Below are 19,000 nucleotides of genomic sequence, written 5' to 3' on the forward strand. Positions count from 1 at the left end.
ACAAAACAATTCAGCTCTCAAATTATTTTGGAGGAAAAATTTGAAAGTGTTACAAAAATGAAGGAAGAAAAAGTGAGAAAGTAATCATCCAACATGTAAGGGATTTAATTTTTGAATATTAATTATAAATTTTAAAACAAAAGTTATTCAAAATATGTGTAGGTTTCTGTTGTGGCAAATTACAGTTTGTACACCATGACAAGTGTATATGTCAATTGAAAAATTTACACACGACTGTGTAGTTGACATTAAAATGCATTAAACGTTATATGAGTGAATGTTTACGGATTTTTTGCAAACGAGTGAATACAGCCATTTACTCTTTGTAGGTAGTTAATCGTAACCGTACATTAAATGTTGAGTTGAACACCATCCCGTAGTCAGTTTGCATTAGTCAAGCATTGTGTTGTGAATACCTGTATATAAAATTTTTCATTCATCTCGAATTAATATTTGGAATATTAGAATAAATTGAGAACAGCATGAAGATTTGGACTTCGGAGCATACATTCAAGTGAGTTTAAAAATATTTATTTAGAAACCAAGAAGTAATTAAGTAACTAATAACCACATTTTTTTAGTCATCCTTGGGAAACGGTAGCACAAGCAGCCTGGAGGAAATATCCAAATCCAATGAATCCAGCTGTGATTGGAACAGACGTTGTAGAAAGAAAAGTTGTTGATGGTATTTTACATACACATAGACTTGTCAGTTCGAAATGGGGTTTTCCTAGATGGGTTTCAGCTGTAAGTAAATATAATTTTGCTTGTACGAATTGCATTCTTTAACATTACTTTCATTCATAAATTTTGACATTTCGACGTTTCTCGAAAATAATATAACCTACTTTTTGAATTGATAAAAAGTTCATTCACTTTTGATTTAACTAATCGGCAAAATAAAGTTGTAGTAATATTTTACGCTTATCATAATTAATCGACTGCAATTTAATGTGAAAAAATCAATTAATTTCGAGGAAAAATATTGAAAAACTTTATAAAACAGTAACTCTATCTGTGAGTTCTAGCTCGAACTGTAAATTTAAAATTATTATAATATTTTTAAAATTTCGAAATAGGTGTTAAATAAGAGATTTTGAAATAAATTGTATATATTTAGTTAACCATAGTTACTAATGATTAGGATTTACTAAAGTATAAATTATGTAATCATAAATTTTGTGACACCACAGTCAACTTTTTAAATTTTTTTGGTAGATATAAGATAGTCGTCGCATCATGAGATAAGAAAGCACGTGTGTTGAGTCAATTTTAATCTCTATACTTGGAATTAAAATATTTCATTTGGCTCGGCTCTTGAACATACATTTTATTAGTGATTTGACATAACCTCAAACGTGCCATTAAATTAAAACTTGTATTACAAGGTTAAAATTTTTCTTTAGTTAAATATTGCCAAATATTATTTTTTTGCAACCAAGGCAATCATATTTGCTATTATAATTAGATATAAGTTTTTATATAAAGTTTAAAATAGTGTGCCTATTGTGTTATCAAACCCATTTGCAAAAACAAAAAGTATATTAGACTATTTCTTTTTGAATGAAAAGAATAATTTTGTTATTTGCAATTTTTGCAATAAACATTTTTCGATATAGTTAGAGAAGTTATATCTCTTGGTGATTTATTCTAACTTCGAAAATGGTTCAAATTCCTTATACAATCGGTGGTTATTGACACAAAAGGAAGATTATTTGTCTAGTTTGATCTTCTGTCATATTTGTTTCATTACTTTTATAGGTCTTGCTTATAAAATATCTCATTTTACGAAAACAGTTAAAAGATATTAAAATTAAGCAATTGCAATTTAATTACCACTCTTAATGTTATATTAGCTACAAGTTCATTAATCGAGTGACACAACTATGGAGGGTAGACCGAAGGAGCACAATCTTTAAATAAATAGATGCTGGTGTAGTGTAGGGTATATGTGTATGTATATGTACGAACTGTATGTATATGTATGTATGGTCCTCTGGAACACCAATGCCATCTTAATTTAATGCAATTTTAGGGTCACTTTCTTAGCACAGAGATTGTGCTCCTTTATCTCTACACTCCTTAGACACAACTTAGACGTATTGTCTAAATAAACCAATTCTGGTTTTGGGGCTAATCAAAAATTTAAATTTTATGGTGTATTAAATGTAAGGGCCGATACAGTAGTTATATAATAGTAGTTATATTTATGCATAAGATTTAAAACATAAAAAAAACGAAGCTGTTTTGAATCTACTTGCCTTAAATTTTGAGTAAAATTAGTCTTACTCAAATATGATACAGAGACTGGCGGAATAATTGATAGAAGTGAACTAATTAAATCATTTCATAACCCTACATTATATAACACACGCCAGGAAATCCACCTTTCTAGCCTAGGGTCGTAATGTAATATTTATGTGTTTTATTTCATTAAAAAATAATCTTAAAAATACCCTTATTAAAGATGAATACCTTCTAAAACTCCCCTGTCTAATATTTATTCACTTTTATTAATTAATTAGATTGCAATGCACAAGTTAATCATTTTTGACTTATTAATTCGAAATTTTATTTAATTGTTTTCAAACAACTATTTTAATTGTATATTAATAGAATGGAAAGCTTATTCAATATTCAATTAAATTTGAATCAGAAAATGTTTTGAAATAATCAATTATTTAAAATTACAAGTATTTAATAATATTTTTGTTATCAGATGACTCCGTATCAAATATTTTATTTATCATTTTTCGTAATTTAGTATTAATTGCGGACCTTTTGTTTCTATGTATAGACTGCCTAGTCCAATAAAATAAAGATTTAAAGTACCATCAAAACGAAAGCATAGTTAAAAAATATTGAATTCTATTAAGGGGGTAGAAAAACACTAAAAACTACTCCCAAAATCATTTTTCTGAAAAAATCTCGAAAACATACGAAGATACAGAAAAAAGTTTTTAATACAAAATTTAGATATTAAAATTTTCTATAAAATCATTTCTGATCACTTTTGACGTATTTGTAATAGAAACCGAGATATTTGCACTAACGGTTTACAAGATAGGTTCTACGACCCAAAATCTAATCGACCTATGTTGTTCATTGACGAACTCTTTCTTGATTTATAATTTATAAAAAATAATGCAAGAACTGATTTTTCTATACAGGGTATTTTAATAATGAACTCGGTTCATTGTTTGTTTTCACTTCTTATTCATATTTTGACCTAGCCCTAGAGTATATAATAAATAACAATACATATACCTAACACAATATGTATAATCCGTTAACAAAGACCATAAATAAACCTCACTAAGTAGAAATATGAACCATTTAAAATTCTAGTTAAACCCTTAGTAAGTTAAAAACTCGATAACTCAACTTATTTAATATTCTCCTTGGTTTTTAACTTATCGAGATTCTACTGTATAAGGAGGTCGTTTAATGAACCATTTTGTTAATTAAACAAATTATTCATAATTGATATCAATATCATAATTGTTGCCATTTGAATTTTAGATTAAAAAAATAGAAATTTATTTGCTTAATATTTCACAAGTATTTACTCTTCACCATAATTTTTGAATTTTGATCTATAAGATAAATTAAATTCCAATATAAACTAAATAAGTGATAAGGGCATATTCTTGATAACATAGAACTAAATCGATTTTTGTTTAAAGTTTATGGAAATACTATCAATCTAAGTGCTAAAGTGTGTCTGAATATTTGTTAATTTTATCACTGAAAAAAATCGCTAAACCGATTATAATTTAGAAGAGGCACAGTTCATGATTTTTGCAGATAAATAAAGCTTAATTTTTACCACCAAAAATCTCATTCATCTAATCATGACTTCAGATATGTTATAATTCTGCACAAATTTAGGTTTGGTTGATGAAAAGACCATTGCAAAAATCAAAGTAATTTTTTTCAATTTTATAAAGTTTAAGAAAAATTACCAAAAAATTCAAAGGGACAAATAATTTAGAAAAAGTTTCATTGGTTCAAATAATAAGAAAAGTGAAAATGATTAAAATGATGATTTTAACAGAAAAAATGAGTAATAAGTGTAAATTTTCAAGCCTACATAACTAGTATAGACATTTCATTACCATATTATTTACAAGCGAAGGTTGTAGTCAATCTACGTCTTGTATTTTAATTGTAAAATGTTACTAAATTTGATGCTTATTTTTTCTATCAAATCAATATTTAATTTTTAATACCATCTCGGCCCGCAAAGACCAAATTTGGTAGGTAATGACTAAGCCATTCAAGAATTTCTAGAAGTATAGCATATATATTTTGAGTATATAAAAGATGTTGGTTATTTTAAGAACGATAGCTTTCGACGATTGCTCCTTTAATTCCAACTCATATTGATCACTAATTCTTTAGAAGTCTAGATTTAGAGTAATGCATATACAGAGTTCGATTTCGACTCTGGATATGCACTGTTAGGCGTTTAAATTAAAATTAAAACGTTAACAATTATTGTAAACTAAAAAAAAACCGCTGTGTCCGACTAATTAAGGATGTGTGAGTACGGTAGTGGGGACACGAATTTAAACAAATATATATTTTCAATTTTGATGGTGAATTATGTTATAACTTGAGAATATAAGACGAAAAGTAAATATAAAAATTTTCGATATCTGGAGTAATTTTCAAAATATCGAAAATTGAAAATTTTGTTTAACTATTTAGCTTTCGATATTTCGCAAACCAAGGCAGATATCGGAAAATTTTTTTCTTATTTTTCGTCTACATTTATGAAGTTATAACAAAATTCATCATCAAAATTGAAAATAAGGTACAAATAATTTTAACCCTAAATCTAAAATTGCCTTGGTGCTATTACTACCTTGAGTTGATAAATTTAAGCTACATTAAGCTGAAATCTCTTTTGGTTTTTGAGTTATCGTCTTTACGGACAAACGGAAAAGGACTAAGTGATTTTATGAACATATTTGGTCGAATCATCAATATTTTTAAGCGTTGCAAACTTGGGATTAAAATTTGTATACCTTTGATATATATTTCATATATACAGGGTATAAAAATCAACGAAACCGTTGAAACAATAACAATGTTTTATTGAAATTAATTAAATAATAATTAACATATGTAAATAAAACGTGAGTCGCATAAATGATATGTATATCGAACAAAATACAAAACTGTTGCAGCAAATGACGAATGCAGGCAGGCACGAGACTGCTATTCCGTTTATAATTAGAATTGTTACCTCAGTTTACGTTATGTATAAAATACTCTATTATTTAAGACTATTGCTATTGTTGCTATTGATAATCGTATTAGAAACAATCACATGTAATATTATTTTTAAATGAAAAAATTCTAATCAACTTTAACAATTTCTGTGACAACCTTGAAATCATGTAACTTATTTTGTTCAAATGCCAAACCAAATATTTTTGACTATTATTAAATTTTGACTTCCCACTTAGAATTATTGTATTCAATTATTATTATGCTTAATTTCAAAAAAATTAACTATGAAATTTTTTTTGAATTGTTTGAATAAATTTTTACACAATCAGCATTTTATAAGTGACCAATTTTTACTTAGCTTTATAATAGAGAAATTTATTTGAAAATTTTTGTTTTCAACGGGTCTCTGCCTTTAAAGGATCTTCTTTGATTCCAAAAATACGATATTATTAAACAAAAATCTGTTGTGTGGGGGAGCGGAGGTGTACTATAAAATCGCTCCCAAACGAACAGTCTAACTTGGCACTTAGCTTTTTCTAAACCGGAGCAGGAACTTGATAGTGGCACAGTCTCTCTCCAAAAAACCTCCAATATAAAAATGGGTGAAATTTTTTGTGAGGAAACATAAACCCTTTAATAAAATAAATTATCACTCTTTAGTAGTTATTAGCTAATAATTCTAATTGGTGTGACATAAAATTAAATATAGGAAACATATAAATAGAAAAGACAACTGACAATCGAGACATTCCTCTCTAATAATCTAACAGCTTTACACGGCGTGCTTTCTTCTCTGCAAAAGAATTTATTAGCTCATCAAAGTCTGTTTCAAAAGCAATTTTATATTCAAAGGCTAGAACCTCGAGGCCAGATAAACGTTCCTGACTGTTGAACGCAGATTGGTTTTATTATTTGGTATTATGCAGTATATTTTTAAAGATGTACTAACATTAGGAAACGCTTCTGGTAAATCATGCTTGCACAAAATTTCGACGACAAGCTCTTAAATTACGGCAAGTTCTTGGCAAAAATTAATAACATTCAAATTTTTTGAATATTTTCGTACTAAATTGGCTCCATTTATCTGCAGATGTGTTCAAAATAAACTAATCGTTTTTTCAAATACATTAAATAATGATTTCCGGAACAAGTACACAGGTTTGTACTCTCGAGATCCAGGGCTGATCCAAATGCCATGGAATAGTTGATTGATTCCAACCGAAATTTTAGGAGGTGTATAATCTAATCTGGCAAAAATTTGGTTCTTATATCCAGTCTAGTTTGTCTACATTTTTATAATAAGCAGCCCTATTATTGTGATAAAATTTGCAGGCTTTTGAGGCGTTTATGAACAAATTTTTGACTGGCGTGAAACATTCTTTGATTAGCGTGAAACTTTATAATTTTTTTAAGAAATCTCTTAAATATTCATTGGTGGAAAAAAAAAATTTATTTAGAAAACCTTTTTTCCAGATCAGAATGGTTAAAGTTACAATTGAATTTCAATCACTGTGACCATTTTACTCTATCGATTTGAAATTTGTATATGTTATAGATATTCATATTTTGCAACTTTTCTTTCATCATTTTTACCTGCCCTGGTACTATAGAAATTTTTCTTATTCCACTGTTCCTGGATGTGAAAAATGAAAATTGGGATAATTAATAGAATTTTCGAAAAATAAAAAGGGCAGATAGAATATGAATACCTACAACATACCCAAATTTAAAATCGATAGAGTAAAGGGTATAATTGCAGTGCTTGAAATTCAATTCTAACTTTAACCATTCTTATCTAGAAAATTGCTTTTCTTAATAAATTTATTTTCCTCAAATGAATATTTAAGAGAATTCTTTAAAAAATTATAAAGTTTCACGTCAATCAAAGAATATTTCACCCCAGTCAAAAATTTGTAATAACAGCAAAATAATTCTAATTACAATGCATCACAAATTCGTCATGAAACGATCAAAGTCCATTTTGACTATCTGAATAGCAGACTGATACGTATGTACATAGTAATTACGTACACATATTTATCTATAATAAACTACAATAACATTTTTTATTATGTATTTATAAAAAATAAGAGAAAAGTATTGAAATAAATGATTTTGAAAGTCATTCAACTTTACATTTTATATTTAATATATGCACAGACCTTGCCTTTTAAAATATTTTCTTATTAATCGTAGTTTGGTAAATATATAAAACATTGTCAAGGCTTCTTGAATTAAAAATGTTTTATTATTACAAGGTTGAATTGTGACTGATTTTATAGGAAATGTTTTACATACTTATTACAGTTCTTAACTACACTCGACATCAAATAAATCGTCCCTTTAAAAAAAATTCAATTGTGAAATTTTAAACATCTGTATCTGCGAGCAAAATGATCTTATTGACAGGATCTAAAACTTATTCAAATGCTTTAGGTTTTTAGTTTTCGACTACGAAGACCAAAATTTTGTTTATCAACTGCCATCGCTGCTAATCGAGCATTGGAAAGATGAGAAAAGTTGTATTAAAATTTTCTAAAAAGTTTGAAAGCTTACACATTGCTTTCCAACCAATACTTTCCTTTTATCATTAACGAAAATCATCATATCCATATTTTACTGGAGGTTTCAAATACCTCCTTATCTCCGCAAAAGCGGTATATTTGGGGGTGATATATGGCGGCTGATTAAAAATCGTCGAAACCGTCGTATGAAATGATGATTTTTGTGGCTAACAGATGGGAAATGATTAACGGGTCACCATACTGTAACAAATGGTTTGACATTTTGTGTCAGTATCTAAAAGCCTATGATAAAAACTATGTACAACAAAATAAATTAGCCTTGAATTTTTGAACATAAAAATTGTATAATCAATTTTTATTGATACAAATATATAAAACGTAAAATTTAATTGAAAAATTGACAAGTGGAATTCGATTCACCAGTAATAATAATTTGAATAATTTCCCAATAGAATATTTACGTTCAAAAATATTATAGTTCACATACTTTGTTATGTTTCCTTTTACAAGTGCCAAAATTATGCACGTCCTTCTAATTAATAATAATTGTACCCTAAACGTGTTAAAATTTTCCCATCGTAATAGTTTAATTATCTAATAAATTTTTTTCGTTATTTACAGATAATCGGTACTGCCAAAATATGTTATGCAAGTGAACGTAGTGAAGTGGATCCAAATGCTCGACAAATGACATTAAAAACAATAAATTTAACATTTGGACGATTTATAGCTGTCGATGAAACAGTCAAATATTTACCACATCCAAACGATCCAAATAAAACATTATTACGACAAGAAGCTGTTGTAACTGTTGAAGGTGTCCCATTAAATCATTACATGGAGGATTTATTAACGAATAAAATTTCATTAAATGCTGGAAAAGGTCGTCAAGCAATGGAATGGGTGATTTCAAAAATCAATTCAGAAGTAACAGAACTTGCAACGTCCGCTGTAAAAAGTACTGATGAAATATTAAATCAAACAAAAAAATCATTTGACGATATTACAACCAAAACTAAAAAATCATATGATGATATCTCTTCGAAAGCGAAAAAATCGTTCGATGATATTAATTCAATTAGAACGAGTATACCAAAATTTTAATAACTTAGATATCATTATTTAAAAATAATATATTTTTTTAGTAATAATTAATTCATAATTTATTCTTGTCATTTGTAATATTTTTTGTTATTTATTTTTTTTTAATTTAATCTCGTTTGGATTTTCACAATGATAATATTGAAATTTTGGAAAAAAAATATCTTCTCCGTCACACTGAAATCGTCTTTTATTTTTTTAAAGATATTTTTTTAAGTATTATTAATTATAATTTTACACTGGCTTTTTTCCGTTATTTTCAGCATACATATAATTAAAACGAGTAAGAAAATAATGCCAACTCTGAGAATATTCGAATTCCTCTGATAAGGACCACTCCACCAATTTCAACTGACGGTATAAGAGATCACGACGCGTTCAAGACTGCATGATATTTTGTTTTTGCGTGATAATACTAATAAGTCATAAATTCCACATACTAATAATAACCATCCAAAGAATTGAATTCTTTACTTATATTACAGTGTTTATTGAATTGTCTGTGAAAATAATTTACAGGAATGATTTTTTAGATTATTTCATACCGAAATATTTGAAAGACGTGAAAAGTACGGAAAAATACTGCTAAAGTGGAATGAATACTGAGGATCACATAAGATTAAAAGTTTTATTTATTAGCTTTAATACTTTACTTGTAGAGTAAAACCCTTATCAGTAATTGAATACTGCCATATTATATCAGAAAAGACAGTAGAGCAGATTAAAATTTTGATAATTATTAACTATTTAATAGAATTTAAAGGATTGCATTTTATCAAAATTGACTGCTCTCTTGAATGCGGCTATACATTTACTTAAACCTCGGTGATCAATCAATTGGCTTACGATAAGGGTCACACATAGGTAAATCTAACCCAAAATATCCTCAAAGATCACTTCGGATAGAAAAACGAATATAATATTGAAATTATGCATACTTAAGATATTAACGAATATAGATGAAATCTTGGCTAAAAATTCACTTTGATTTAAAATTTGCTAAAAACAAATCGTGTTGAAATAGTCTCAGGTATACAATTCCTTGAATTTAGTTCTATATATCAAAGAAAAAAAAATCTAGACTAAAACGGAATGATTATAAAACTTAAACATCATTTGGTTTTTAAATTATCTCCCAAAATCACGCATGCGTTCAGAGTTCTTACTGGTTTGTATATGTGTGCAAATATTAACTGTAGATATTCCAATCAGGACTTTGTTCTTCGCAGTTTAAAGAGATGCCAAACGATGTTAAATGTTAAAGCGAATTATATAAGCTTGTGAAAGTATTTACCATGATAGTAAATGCTTTTCACGCTAGTAAGTAGTTCGGGAGCGTCTTTCCTGCTGATGTTTCCATCCAAAGTAATGGTGGCGCTTTCGTATCGGCCGTTTTTCTTTATGTATTACAGTATATGCATTCTGTTTAAATGCATATAAAAGTAAAGTTGGCCGCCATTAAGATAACTGAAAACCGTGAAAAACAAAGACCAGTTAAAACATGTGTGTTTTTACAATGATTATCCGTTCATCATAAATAATTTTTGTGGAATCTGACACGATGATTTAATTGGTTTCATCATCACTCAGGTACAAATAATTAAAATAATTGAATGTGTTAATTTATAAATACGTGTGAGATTATGATAGATAACCTTTATTGTTAAGTAATTTAAATTATAGTTCAAGAACTGACAACGAATTCGTATGAAATTATTAAAAAACGATCAATTTTTTGTTAAAATTTTAAGTATCAGTTTTTTGCTTTAAAATTAAGTTCAAATAATAAAATATCTATTAAAGTTAAAATACTATAAAGTGGAAGAGGACAAAATTTTGCAATTGGATTTTTTTAAATTTTCCTATTTTTTTTTTTTTTATAATATTGATTACTTTTACATAGTAAAATTTATTAACATAACGGTTCTATAGATAAACGAGCAATTTATAAAAAAAATTTGTTTCCACAACAATAAACAATAAAGAACATCAAGAAACATGCACAAGCGTCATATTGTTAAATTTTTTTATATGAATAATAATCTCTATTGTTAAGATCTATTAGACCTGGCATTAGTATTATGGTCTTTCTGCTAATTGTTATGGGAAGAGGCATACTAAACTGATAAGAAATATAAATTAATTTAGATTTAGAACGCAGAAATTTTTAATAGTTAAAATTATTAGTCACATTAAGTAGAATTCATCCCAAAAACTTGCAACAAAAATCACAAAGAGATTTTAAAAAATATTCTAAACATACTCCAGTCCTTTTTATACAAGTACAAATTTTAAAATAGTCGAAATGTAACGTTTAATATACTCAAAGCCAATTTAAAAAAATGGAATACAACTTTTTTTTTTTTACTAAAATTATTGTAACTTTTTTAACTTTTGGATACTTAAAAAATTTTAATATGTTTTTTTTTTTAATTGACAATAAATTCATAAATGCGAGGTCATCGTGGCAGGTGAAAACTTTTTTGGATGAACTTAATGATAATTTATGATTAATATTTCATGGGGATGAAATTTACTTATTTTGCAGCAGAACTCTGCTAAAATGTTTTTTGTAAACAAAAGCGTTGCCAGATTTTGATCTATTAAATATTCGTACAATAATGATTGAACGGAAAATTATTCTTTGTCGCATCTATACAACATTCTATGTAACGTTAGACGAAGTTAATAATTGGTTGTTGTAAATACTTAGAAAATTCTATTTATATATATATATATATTTGTTTGCGATATTAAGATGACCACATATCTTAAAAAATTTTAAGTTTGAATATTTTATTTGGCACTAATTTCTAGGTAATAATTTTTTAAAAGATGTATAAAATCTTGTTAACATTTATAAACATTTTTTCCTAATCGTTTTCTTCCTATTTAAATTTTGATAATGTTCCGTTTGTCGAGATAGAAACTGGAGACCTAATTTAAATTCATTTAACCATAATCTATGAATGTTATCAAAATTTTAAAAACAATACAATTTTTTACAAAAGTTAAAAAAATATCTAATTTAAATCGGATTTTTAATCTTTTTTAAAATAAGCAGATTACCCGCCGCAAAATCATAAATTCATTTTTTAAAATGTATACAGGCATAAAAATCCGATTTTCAGTAAAATGAAATGATTTAAAAAAGTTGATTTTACGTTGAAAAGAAAGTGAACGTTTATTTAAGTTGGAAGCGATGGCCTAATAATATTCCATTACAATCGTTTTTTTAAGCATTCCGTTGAAAATAAGTGCTGAATTATTATACCTATGCGTGGCAATTGTTGCAACAATTAAAATAGAAGGTTCCCATCACAATTTAATTATTTTCTGACGTAACGCTATTGGGGGCACCTCGTATATAGATATATGGTCATCTTATAAATTTTATTTATAAGTTATTTTAAAAAAGACCAAGCTAGAATAATTTTTATTAAAAAAAAATTTTCTACTTGTATTTAGAGAAAGATATTTATTACAAAACAAAAACTTCTCATTTTTATTAATAAAAAATGACACCCCCACACAAATTATATTAATCGATAAATTAAATGTGCGCTGTTTGTTTAAATGTTTAAATAGTTTTTAAAAAGAATCATTATTGACAAAACACATTCCGCCATTTATTTTGGCAATGTAAAGAAAATTATACAAACATAAATATCATTTTACTGCTAATAAATATATTAGTGACGTAAATTTTAACAATAAAATTTAAGAAAAATAAAGAGAAATTTTGCTAAATGTTACGTTTTATAGAATTTTTTTATTTTCAATCCTATACCATGTTTTTTAAGCTAATATTCATGTGTGTGCGGCCCTTATGATCCAAACATGCAGCTTATACTGCATGTTTGGATCTAAAGGAATTCCCTGATGATGAAAATACTTTTGCCTTACTTCCTAAATCACACAATTGTACTGGAATAGAGATGTGTAGCTTAGAAGTTACATACGCACAATCTATGCAAAAGGTACTGAAATCAATACCCGGCACTAGGAAAAATATTTTTTTAAATGTTACACAAATTCATAAAATCATTCAACGTAAATATTTCTTTCACAGAAAAATGATCAGGGGATAAATTATTGTATGAGTGATGATTTTCCATAACTTGACTAAATATCAAAATTTAAAGTAAAATTTTAAGTTTAATTTTTCTCCTCCCCACCAATAAATGTAGACGATGAATATCATAACATACCAATTGATATGACAGTTTGTATATATGAATTGAGGGAACATTACGTCGATGTCGTCATATCTTGATGCTATCAATAGGGTATTCCACTATTTTTGAAAAAGTACTTCAAAATGCTGATTTTGCTAATAAAAAGCCACCATAAATTTCTTTCGGAAAAATACACACGCTTTCTTGCCAAAAACTTAAATTTTAAACTGTCAAAAACGCGGGCAATTTGATGACGTAATATGGGTATCACTATACGAAATAACACAAATAAGTTTGACAGATATATTCATAGACATCTTATTATAATAAATATAAATACTTATTATCTATGGATATATTATACCCAGCTGTCTACACTGAAATAATTGATAGTCTATGACTCATACCGCTATGACATCACAGCAGGGCTTACCCGCGTTTTAGGTTACGTGATATAGTTTAAAAATTACGACTTTAATTTTAATATTTTAAAAGAAAAATGTGTTTTTATGACTCGAAATCAGAATATTTAAGTATATTTTTACATAAATTTTAACTTTTTTCGAATTTCATTATTTATTTTTGACTAACGATTATATCCTATTTATAACTCATCACTGTATCTGATTTTGAGCTATATACAATAAAACATTTGGAAATTAGTGAGAGTCTTTTAATTTATCAGCCACACAATAATTAGTAGAATCGAATCTACTTGTTGAAAGTTGAATAAACCATGAAACCTTTTTGTTGAATATTCTGTTGATTCAAACTTTTTCCCATATCGTAAAGACTGACGATCTACTATGATTAAATTATCAAACTTGCCAGTGTCCAGGGATTTGCATAGACCTTTTCAGTTCACTCAAGGCACAAATACACTAAGAAGTAGATTTGATAAAATTAGAGTACAGAAAGGATTTACAAATATGTCACCTGTAAAAAAGAAAGGTCTTGGATAATTATTATGGTTGTATTTTATTGATAAAATATTTCATGAAAATTATTTTATGTTTTTTATTTAAAAATATACAATTTAAAATATACAAAATCAAAATATCACAAATAAAGTTAGAGTTGGGAATGGCAAACTAATTCAATTATCAAATCAATAAACAAAAAAATTTATTAAAAATCAAGATTAATTATTGGTAAGAATACTATTATAAATGAAAATTGTGAAAAGTCCCCATCAATTCCCCTTCAACAATTTTTTCAATTCTTTGAACCGCTATATCACGAAAATGGCAATACTTATGAAAAAAAAGGTATAGAGACACCTTTGGTACAGAATCGGATTATCTATAATTTTTGTCTGAACTATTTTTGCTGCAAAACTCATGGTTTTGCTGAAAAACGCGAAAAACCTATTTTTGCAAACTTCCCCCCTCAATAAAATTTTTCGCACAAGGGGGATTGATGGGGACTTTTCACAATTCATTTATAATAGTATTCTGAACATTCATACCAATTTTTAGCTGTATGGGAATTTTTTTAACCTTCAAAGTGTAATTTGACTGGATAATAAAATACTCCCAGGAGACACTAACTGATTATACAACAGATATATAGCACTCCCCGTACACTATTACAATGCCTGAGTATACATTTTTAGAAAAAACATTATGAAGAAGCGTAAGCGTGTGAGGGAAGACAAAGATATTTACAAAATACATAAATATTTGTTTGTTTGAAAAAGATAAAAATTGACGGGTTTAAAATTATCTTCTACAGATTATCAAAATTCTGTTTTTCTCCAGAATGAATTTTTCTGTACCTAGCTACCATCGTTAGATAAGTGCTTTATGGCATACATTACATAAAAAAGTTATTTTCCCGAATGAATTCGTTGTTTATGATTAGTTAAACCACATCGCTTGGTAAATGTTTTACCACAAATATCACAAGAAAACGTGCGTTCTCCATTGTGAATTCGTCTGTGTATAACTAAATGATTTTTCTGAGTAAAGCTTTTATCGCAAACATTACATGAGTACTGCCGCATTTGAGGATGGTTGTGTTTATGTTGAGCCAAGCTGGTAAGTTGCATGAAGGTTTTACCACAAACATCACATGGATATGGTTTCTCTCCTGTATGTACAAGTTTATGTGTGACCAAATGATTTTGGCAAGTAAATGTTTTTTCACAAACGTCGCACGAATAAGGTCGCCCCCCTTCATGCATGATTCGTTTATGGTTAAGTAAATTGTTTAATCGTGGAAATGTTCTATCACAAGCATCACATGAATATGGTTCTCGGCCATGAATTTGTTTATGAGAAACTAAAGTGTGTAAGTGGGCGAATTTGGCGTGACAAATATCACATGAAAAAGGCTTTTCTCCAGAATGCATCCTTTTATGTCCAATTAGCTGATGTTCAGATGAAAATGTCTTATGACAAAAATCACAATAATAAGGTTTTTCTGTTGAATATTTACACTTATGATTATTAAAACTACTTTCGTGAGTAAAATTTTTCTTACAAATATGACATGCAATTTTTTTTACATGTATTCGTTCATGTGAATACAAATGATTTTGAGACGTAAATGTTTTATCACACATATCGCATGAAAATGGTCGTTGTTTGTCATGCATTAATCGTATATGGTTAAGTAAATAATTTTTTCGAGGAAATGGTCTGTTACAAATATCACATGAATACAGTGGTTCTCCGGTATGAATTTGTTTGTGATAACCTAAACTGTGTAAGTGAGTAAACTTTTCTTTACAAATATCACATGAAAAAGATTTTTCGCGAAAATTAGGTCGTTTATATCCATTTAAATGATGTTCACTCGTAAAATTTTTATCACACGAATATTCCAGGTTCTCATTTTGAATTGGTTTATGTTCAACTGCCAATATAAAAGGATCTTCTTCGGTGTGAATAAGTCGATGTTCGTCTAATTCACTTTGCACTGTAAAAGTTTCATCGCAAATGTCACATGAATAAGATTCTTCTTCCATAACTTCATTTTTTATGAGTATTTCTTCAATTTTTATATTTTCATCTAGAAATGTTACTTCTGTTCTTAATTGTGGTTCAAGTTTTATATTTTTATTGTTAATCATCCATATTTCGTTTAACATTGTTTGATTAGCTTCAATATTATTAATATTTTCATCTTCAATTAGAAGTGGATCCACATTTGCTTCTGACATTATTTTATAATCAATTTATTAATTTTCTGGTTTATCGTGATTGATTGACATTCGTAGACGTTTTTTTTTGCAAACTGCATATAATATTTTATTTAAAACTTATTTAACTATGCTGCTGACAGATCACAGATCATCAGTATTGCCAACTTTCAATTCTCATGCCCACCAAACAGACCATGGAGGTTAGAGAGAACGACAACGATCGCTACGCGCTAAAGCATAAGCGCGCCTGCCCCTGAAAATTTGTAGAATTTATAGTTCATTTTTCAGCCACCAGCCGCGCTGCCGTCGGTAAGTAGTACTTGCAAAGTTAGCTGTTTATGAGTACAAGTAGATGAAGTTAGTACCATTCAAATTTATAAAGTAGTATAGATAAATTTATAAAGTAGAATAGATAATTTATAATTTATTCATTAGTAAGTAATAATAATAATTATTAATAATTTCATTATTTGCTTTTTTTTCCTTTGAATGATATTATATACACCTATATTAAACGTTGATAGATCATTTGAAATTAGCGCATAACAGCCCGCTTTTAATGAGACAACTTAGCGATCCCAGCGCCTCATTTATTTTGTCCATATTTTGGGGGCAATATTTTCTATAGCGATCGTTCTCCTTCTTTATAACCATGAAACAGACAATAGAAAACCACTAAACAAGAACATATATATACAAGGACGAGAAACTTGAGTGGAGAGGGCAGCAGAAAAAAAGTCGCCTATCTGGGCGAAGTCTAGTCCTCAGTCGTTGCGTACTTTGTACTGCGAATCAGGCTGTCTTTTGTTCTTAATTTTTGGTCTTTTGTTTTCAATCAATTGAAAGAGCTTGAGAACAATTTCAATTTTTTTAATCATTTAGGCTATTCTACTATTTTTGAAAAAGTACTTCAAAATGTTGATTTTGCTAATAAAAAGCCACCAAAAATTTATTTCGGAAAAATACACGCGCTTTCTTGCCAAAAACTTAAATTAAATTTTAAACCTTTTTTAAACTGTCAAAAACGCGGGCATCCAATTTGATGACGTAATATCGGTATCATTACACGAAATAACACAAATAAGTTTGACAGATATATTCATAGATATCTGATTATAATAAATATAAATACTTATTATCTATGGATATAAATACTTATTATTTATGACTTGCAATCGGAATATTTAAGTATATTTTTACATAAATTTTAACTTTTTTTCAAATTTCATAATTTATTTTTGACTAACGATAATACCCTATTCAGCCACTGGCGCTTATAGCTCGGCATAAAGATTACTAGACAGCAGTGCAAGTGCTACAAGAATTCATTATTTTTCAATAATTGGCATAAATGATATTAAAATATTAAATTATTTGACCAGTAAATAATTTTCTTACGACAATCATATTTTTTGAACTATTTTTTTATTATACATTTATTTTCATAGGTAACGTGAATTCACGAGTTGGTTGGGTTGAGTTTGTCGACTATAGAGGATTCGGTTAAGTTCTGAAGTTTCTATATCTCGATATTATATAAATATAGTATCGGGATATTTATACAACAGAATAGGCGGCCAATGGAGTTTAAAGTTGGTGAGCGTTTGCTAAGAGTGCAAGGGAGAATGCAGAACTTGTTTATAAAGTTGACATAGTGCAGCGACGAGGACTGCAGTTACAGCTAGTTTTGTGCAAAAATAAAACTAGAATATAATATAGTAATAGAAAAAGCATTAATGTAATAACTACATTGTCGCATTTCTCGAACATTCGAATCTCTAATTTACATTTGTTTTATGTATGCTTTTAATATAATTATTATACATATGTTGTATACAAGGCAATTATTGTATAAGGTCATTTTAGAACGTGATATAAACGATGCGATGGATTGATGATAACATTAATTTTAGGGATATCAAATACATAATTAAATAGTATGTCACGGTGTTTCCTGTGTCTTTTAATATTAGGCACATCAAAGCATTTTGTACTGCGATAGGCTACTAATAACATGATATGTATATGCTTTCATTTCCTATCAATATGAAATTGCTTAAGTTGACGAATATAACTCTTTCTAATATAAACCAATCAAGTTTTTGAGACGGTTTCCATCATAGACAGGGTAGATAATTTTTTTCAGAGTCTTTATTTATGGTAACTACATTCTAATTAAAATTTCAAAAATTGTATAAGTAATGAAAATTTTGTGTAAATACTATACATACATATTACCTTCCCGGTAAAGGAAGTTATTGTAATGGACCCGATTTTTGAAATCGAAGTTTTCTATATATATTTATGGTTCATGGGTAGGACATTAACACCAATTTGGAGACGAAGTGTGATCCGAAAAAATTTCATAACATTCGATCGAGTCGGTCGGGTTTTTATTTTTTATAGTTTTTCTAACATTTATTATGCTGGGAAGTTATTCGTGTGAACCTCGAGAGTGGCACCAGATCCTATCCACGACTTGTTTTTAGATGTAAACAAATTTTCTGTATATTTCGATAGTTTTCCTATTTGAGCGTAAACCAGGTGCATCCTTGCTGGTGCTTTTTTGGGACGGAATCACTAAAATTAAATAGATATAATCACGCAAAAATATTCTATGAAAAAAAAAATGTGTGTCAGCTCCGACTGGAGTTTACTCCTTATGTGTTGTATAGTGTGCTTTGTCCGACAGGTTATTGTTAGTTTAAAACAATAGATGCTTTGCCGATAGCACACAAGTATAGAACACAAGCCGTCATAAAGTTTATCTTGAGCTGGACGTCCTCGTCGATATTTGGGACGTTTCC

The 19,000-nt window shown here is 28.1% G+C and overlaps 2 protein-coding genes across 3 annotated transcripts; one reads left to right on the plus strand and one right to left on the minus strand.

The window, feature by feature from the left end:
* Window positions 1-252: 252 nt before the first annotated feature.
* On the plus strand, window positions 253-10,593 carry LOC123306070 (protein slowmo). Of its 2 annotated transcripts, XM_044887945.1 has the most exons (4): window positions 311-514; window positions 582-747; window positions 8,388-8,724; window positions 9,131-10,593. In XM_044887945.1, exons 1-4 carry the CDS (start codon window positions 483-485, stop codon window positions 9,139-9,141), a joined length of 546 nt encoding a protein of 181 aa, XP_044743880.1. In that variant the 5' UTR covers window positions 311-482; the 3' UTR covers window positions 9,142-10,593. The 2 variants fall into 2 exon arrangements, with proteins under 2 accessions (XP_044743879.1, XP_044743880.1); XM_044887944.1 differs by lacking the exon at window positions 9,131-10,593 and having other exon boundaries at window positions 253-514; window positions 8,388-8,886.
* Window positions 10,594-13,966: 3,373 nt separating this feature from the next.
* LOC123292336 (zinc finger protein 429-like) lies at window positions 13,967-16,211 on the minus strand. The gene is made up of 2 exons (XM_044872963.1): window positions 15,555-16,211; window positions 13,967-13,981 (listed from the first exon to the last, which is right to left on the minus strand). Exons 1-2 carry the CDS (start codon window positions 16,209-16,211, stop codon window positions 13,967-13,969), a joined length of 672 nt encoding a protein of 223 aa, XP_044728898.1.
* Window positions 16,212-19,000: the final 2,789 nt, after the last annotated feature.

This window comes from Chrysoperla carnea, chromosome 1, assembly GCF_905475395.1.
Source record: "Chrysoperla carnea chromosome 1, inChrCarn1.1, whole genome shotgun sequence".
NCBI classification, from domain to species: domain Eukaryota; kingdom Metazoa; phylum Arthropoda; class Insecta; order Neuroptera; family Chrysopidae; genus Chrysoperla; species Chrysoperla carnea.

What these genes read in the sequence shown, in the direction of transcription:
- LOC123306070 (XM_044887944.1), top strand. Translation starts at nt 483, where the DNA reads ATGAAGATTTGGACTTCGGAGCATACATTCAA. An exon ending in ACTTCGGAGCATACATTCAA is followed by an intron (nt 515 to 581) that starts GTGAGTTTAAAA and finishes ACATTTTTTTAG; the next exon opens with TCATCCTTGGGAAACGGTAG. An exon ending in TTCCTAGATGGGTTTCAGCT is followed by an intron (nt 748 to 8,387) that starts GTAAGTAAATAT and finishes CGTTATTTACAG; the next exon opens with ATAATCGGTACTGCCAAAAT.
- LOC123292336 (XM_044872963.1), bottom strand. Translation starts at nt 16,211, where the DNA reads ATGTCAGAAGCAAATGTGGATCCACTTCTAATTGAAGATGAAAATATT.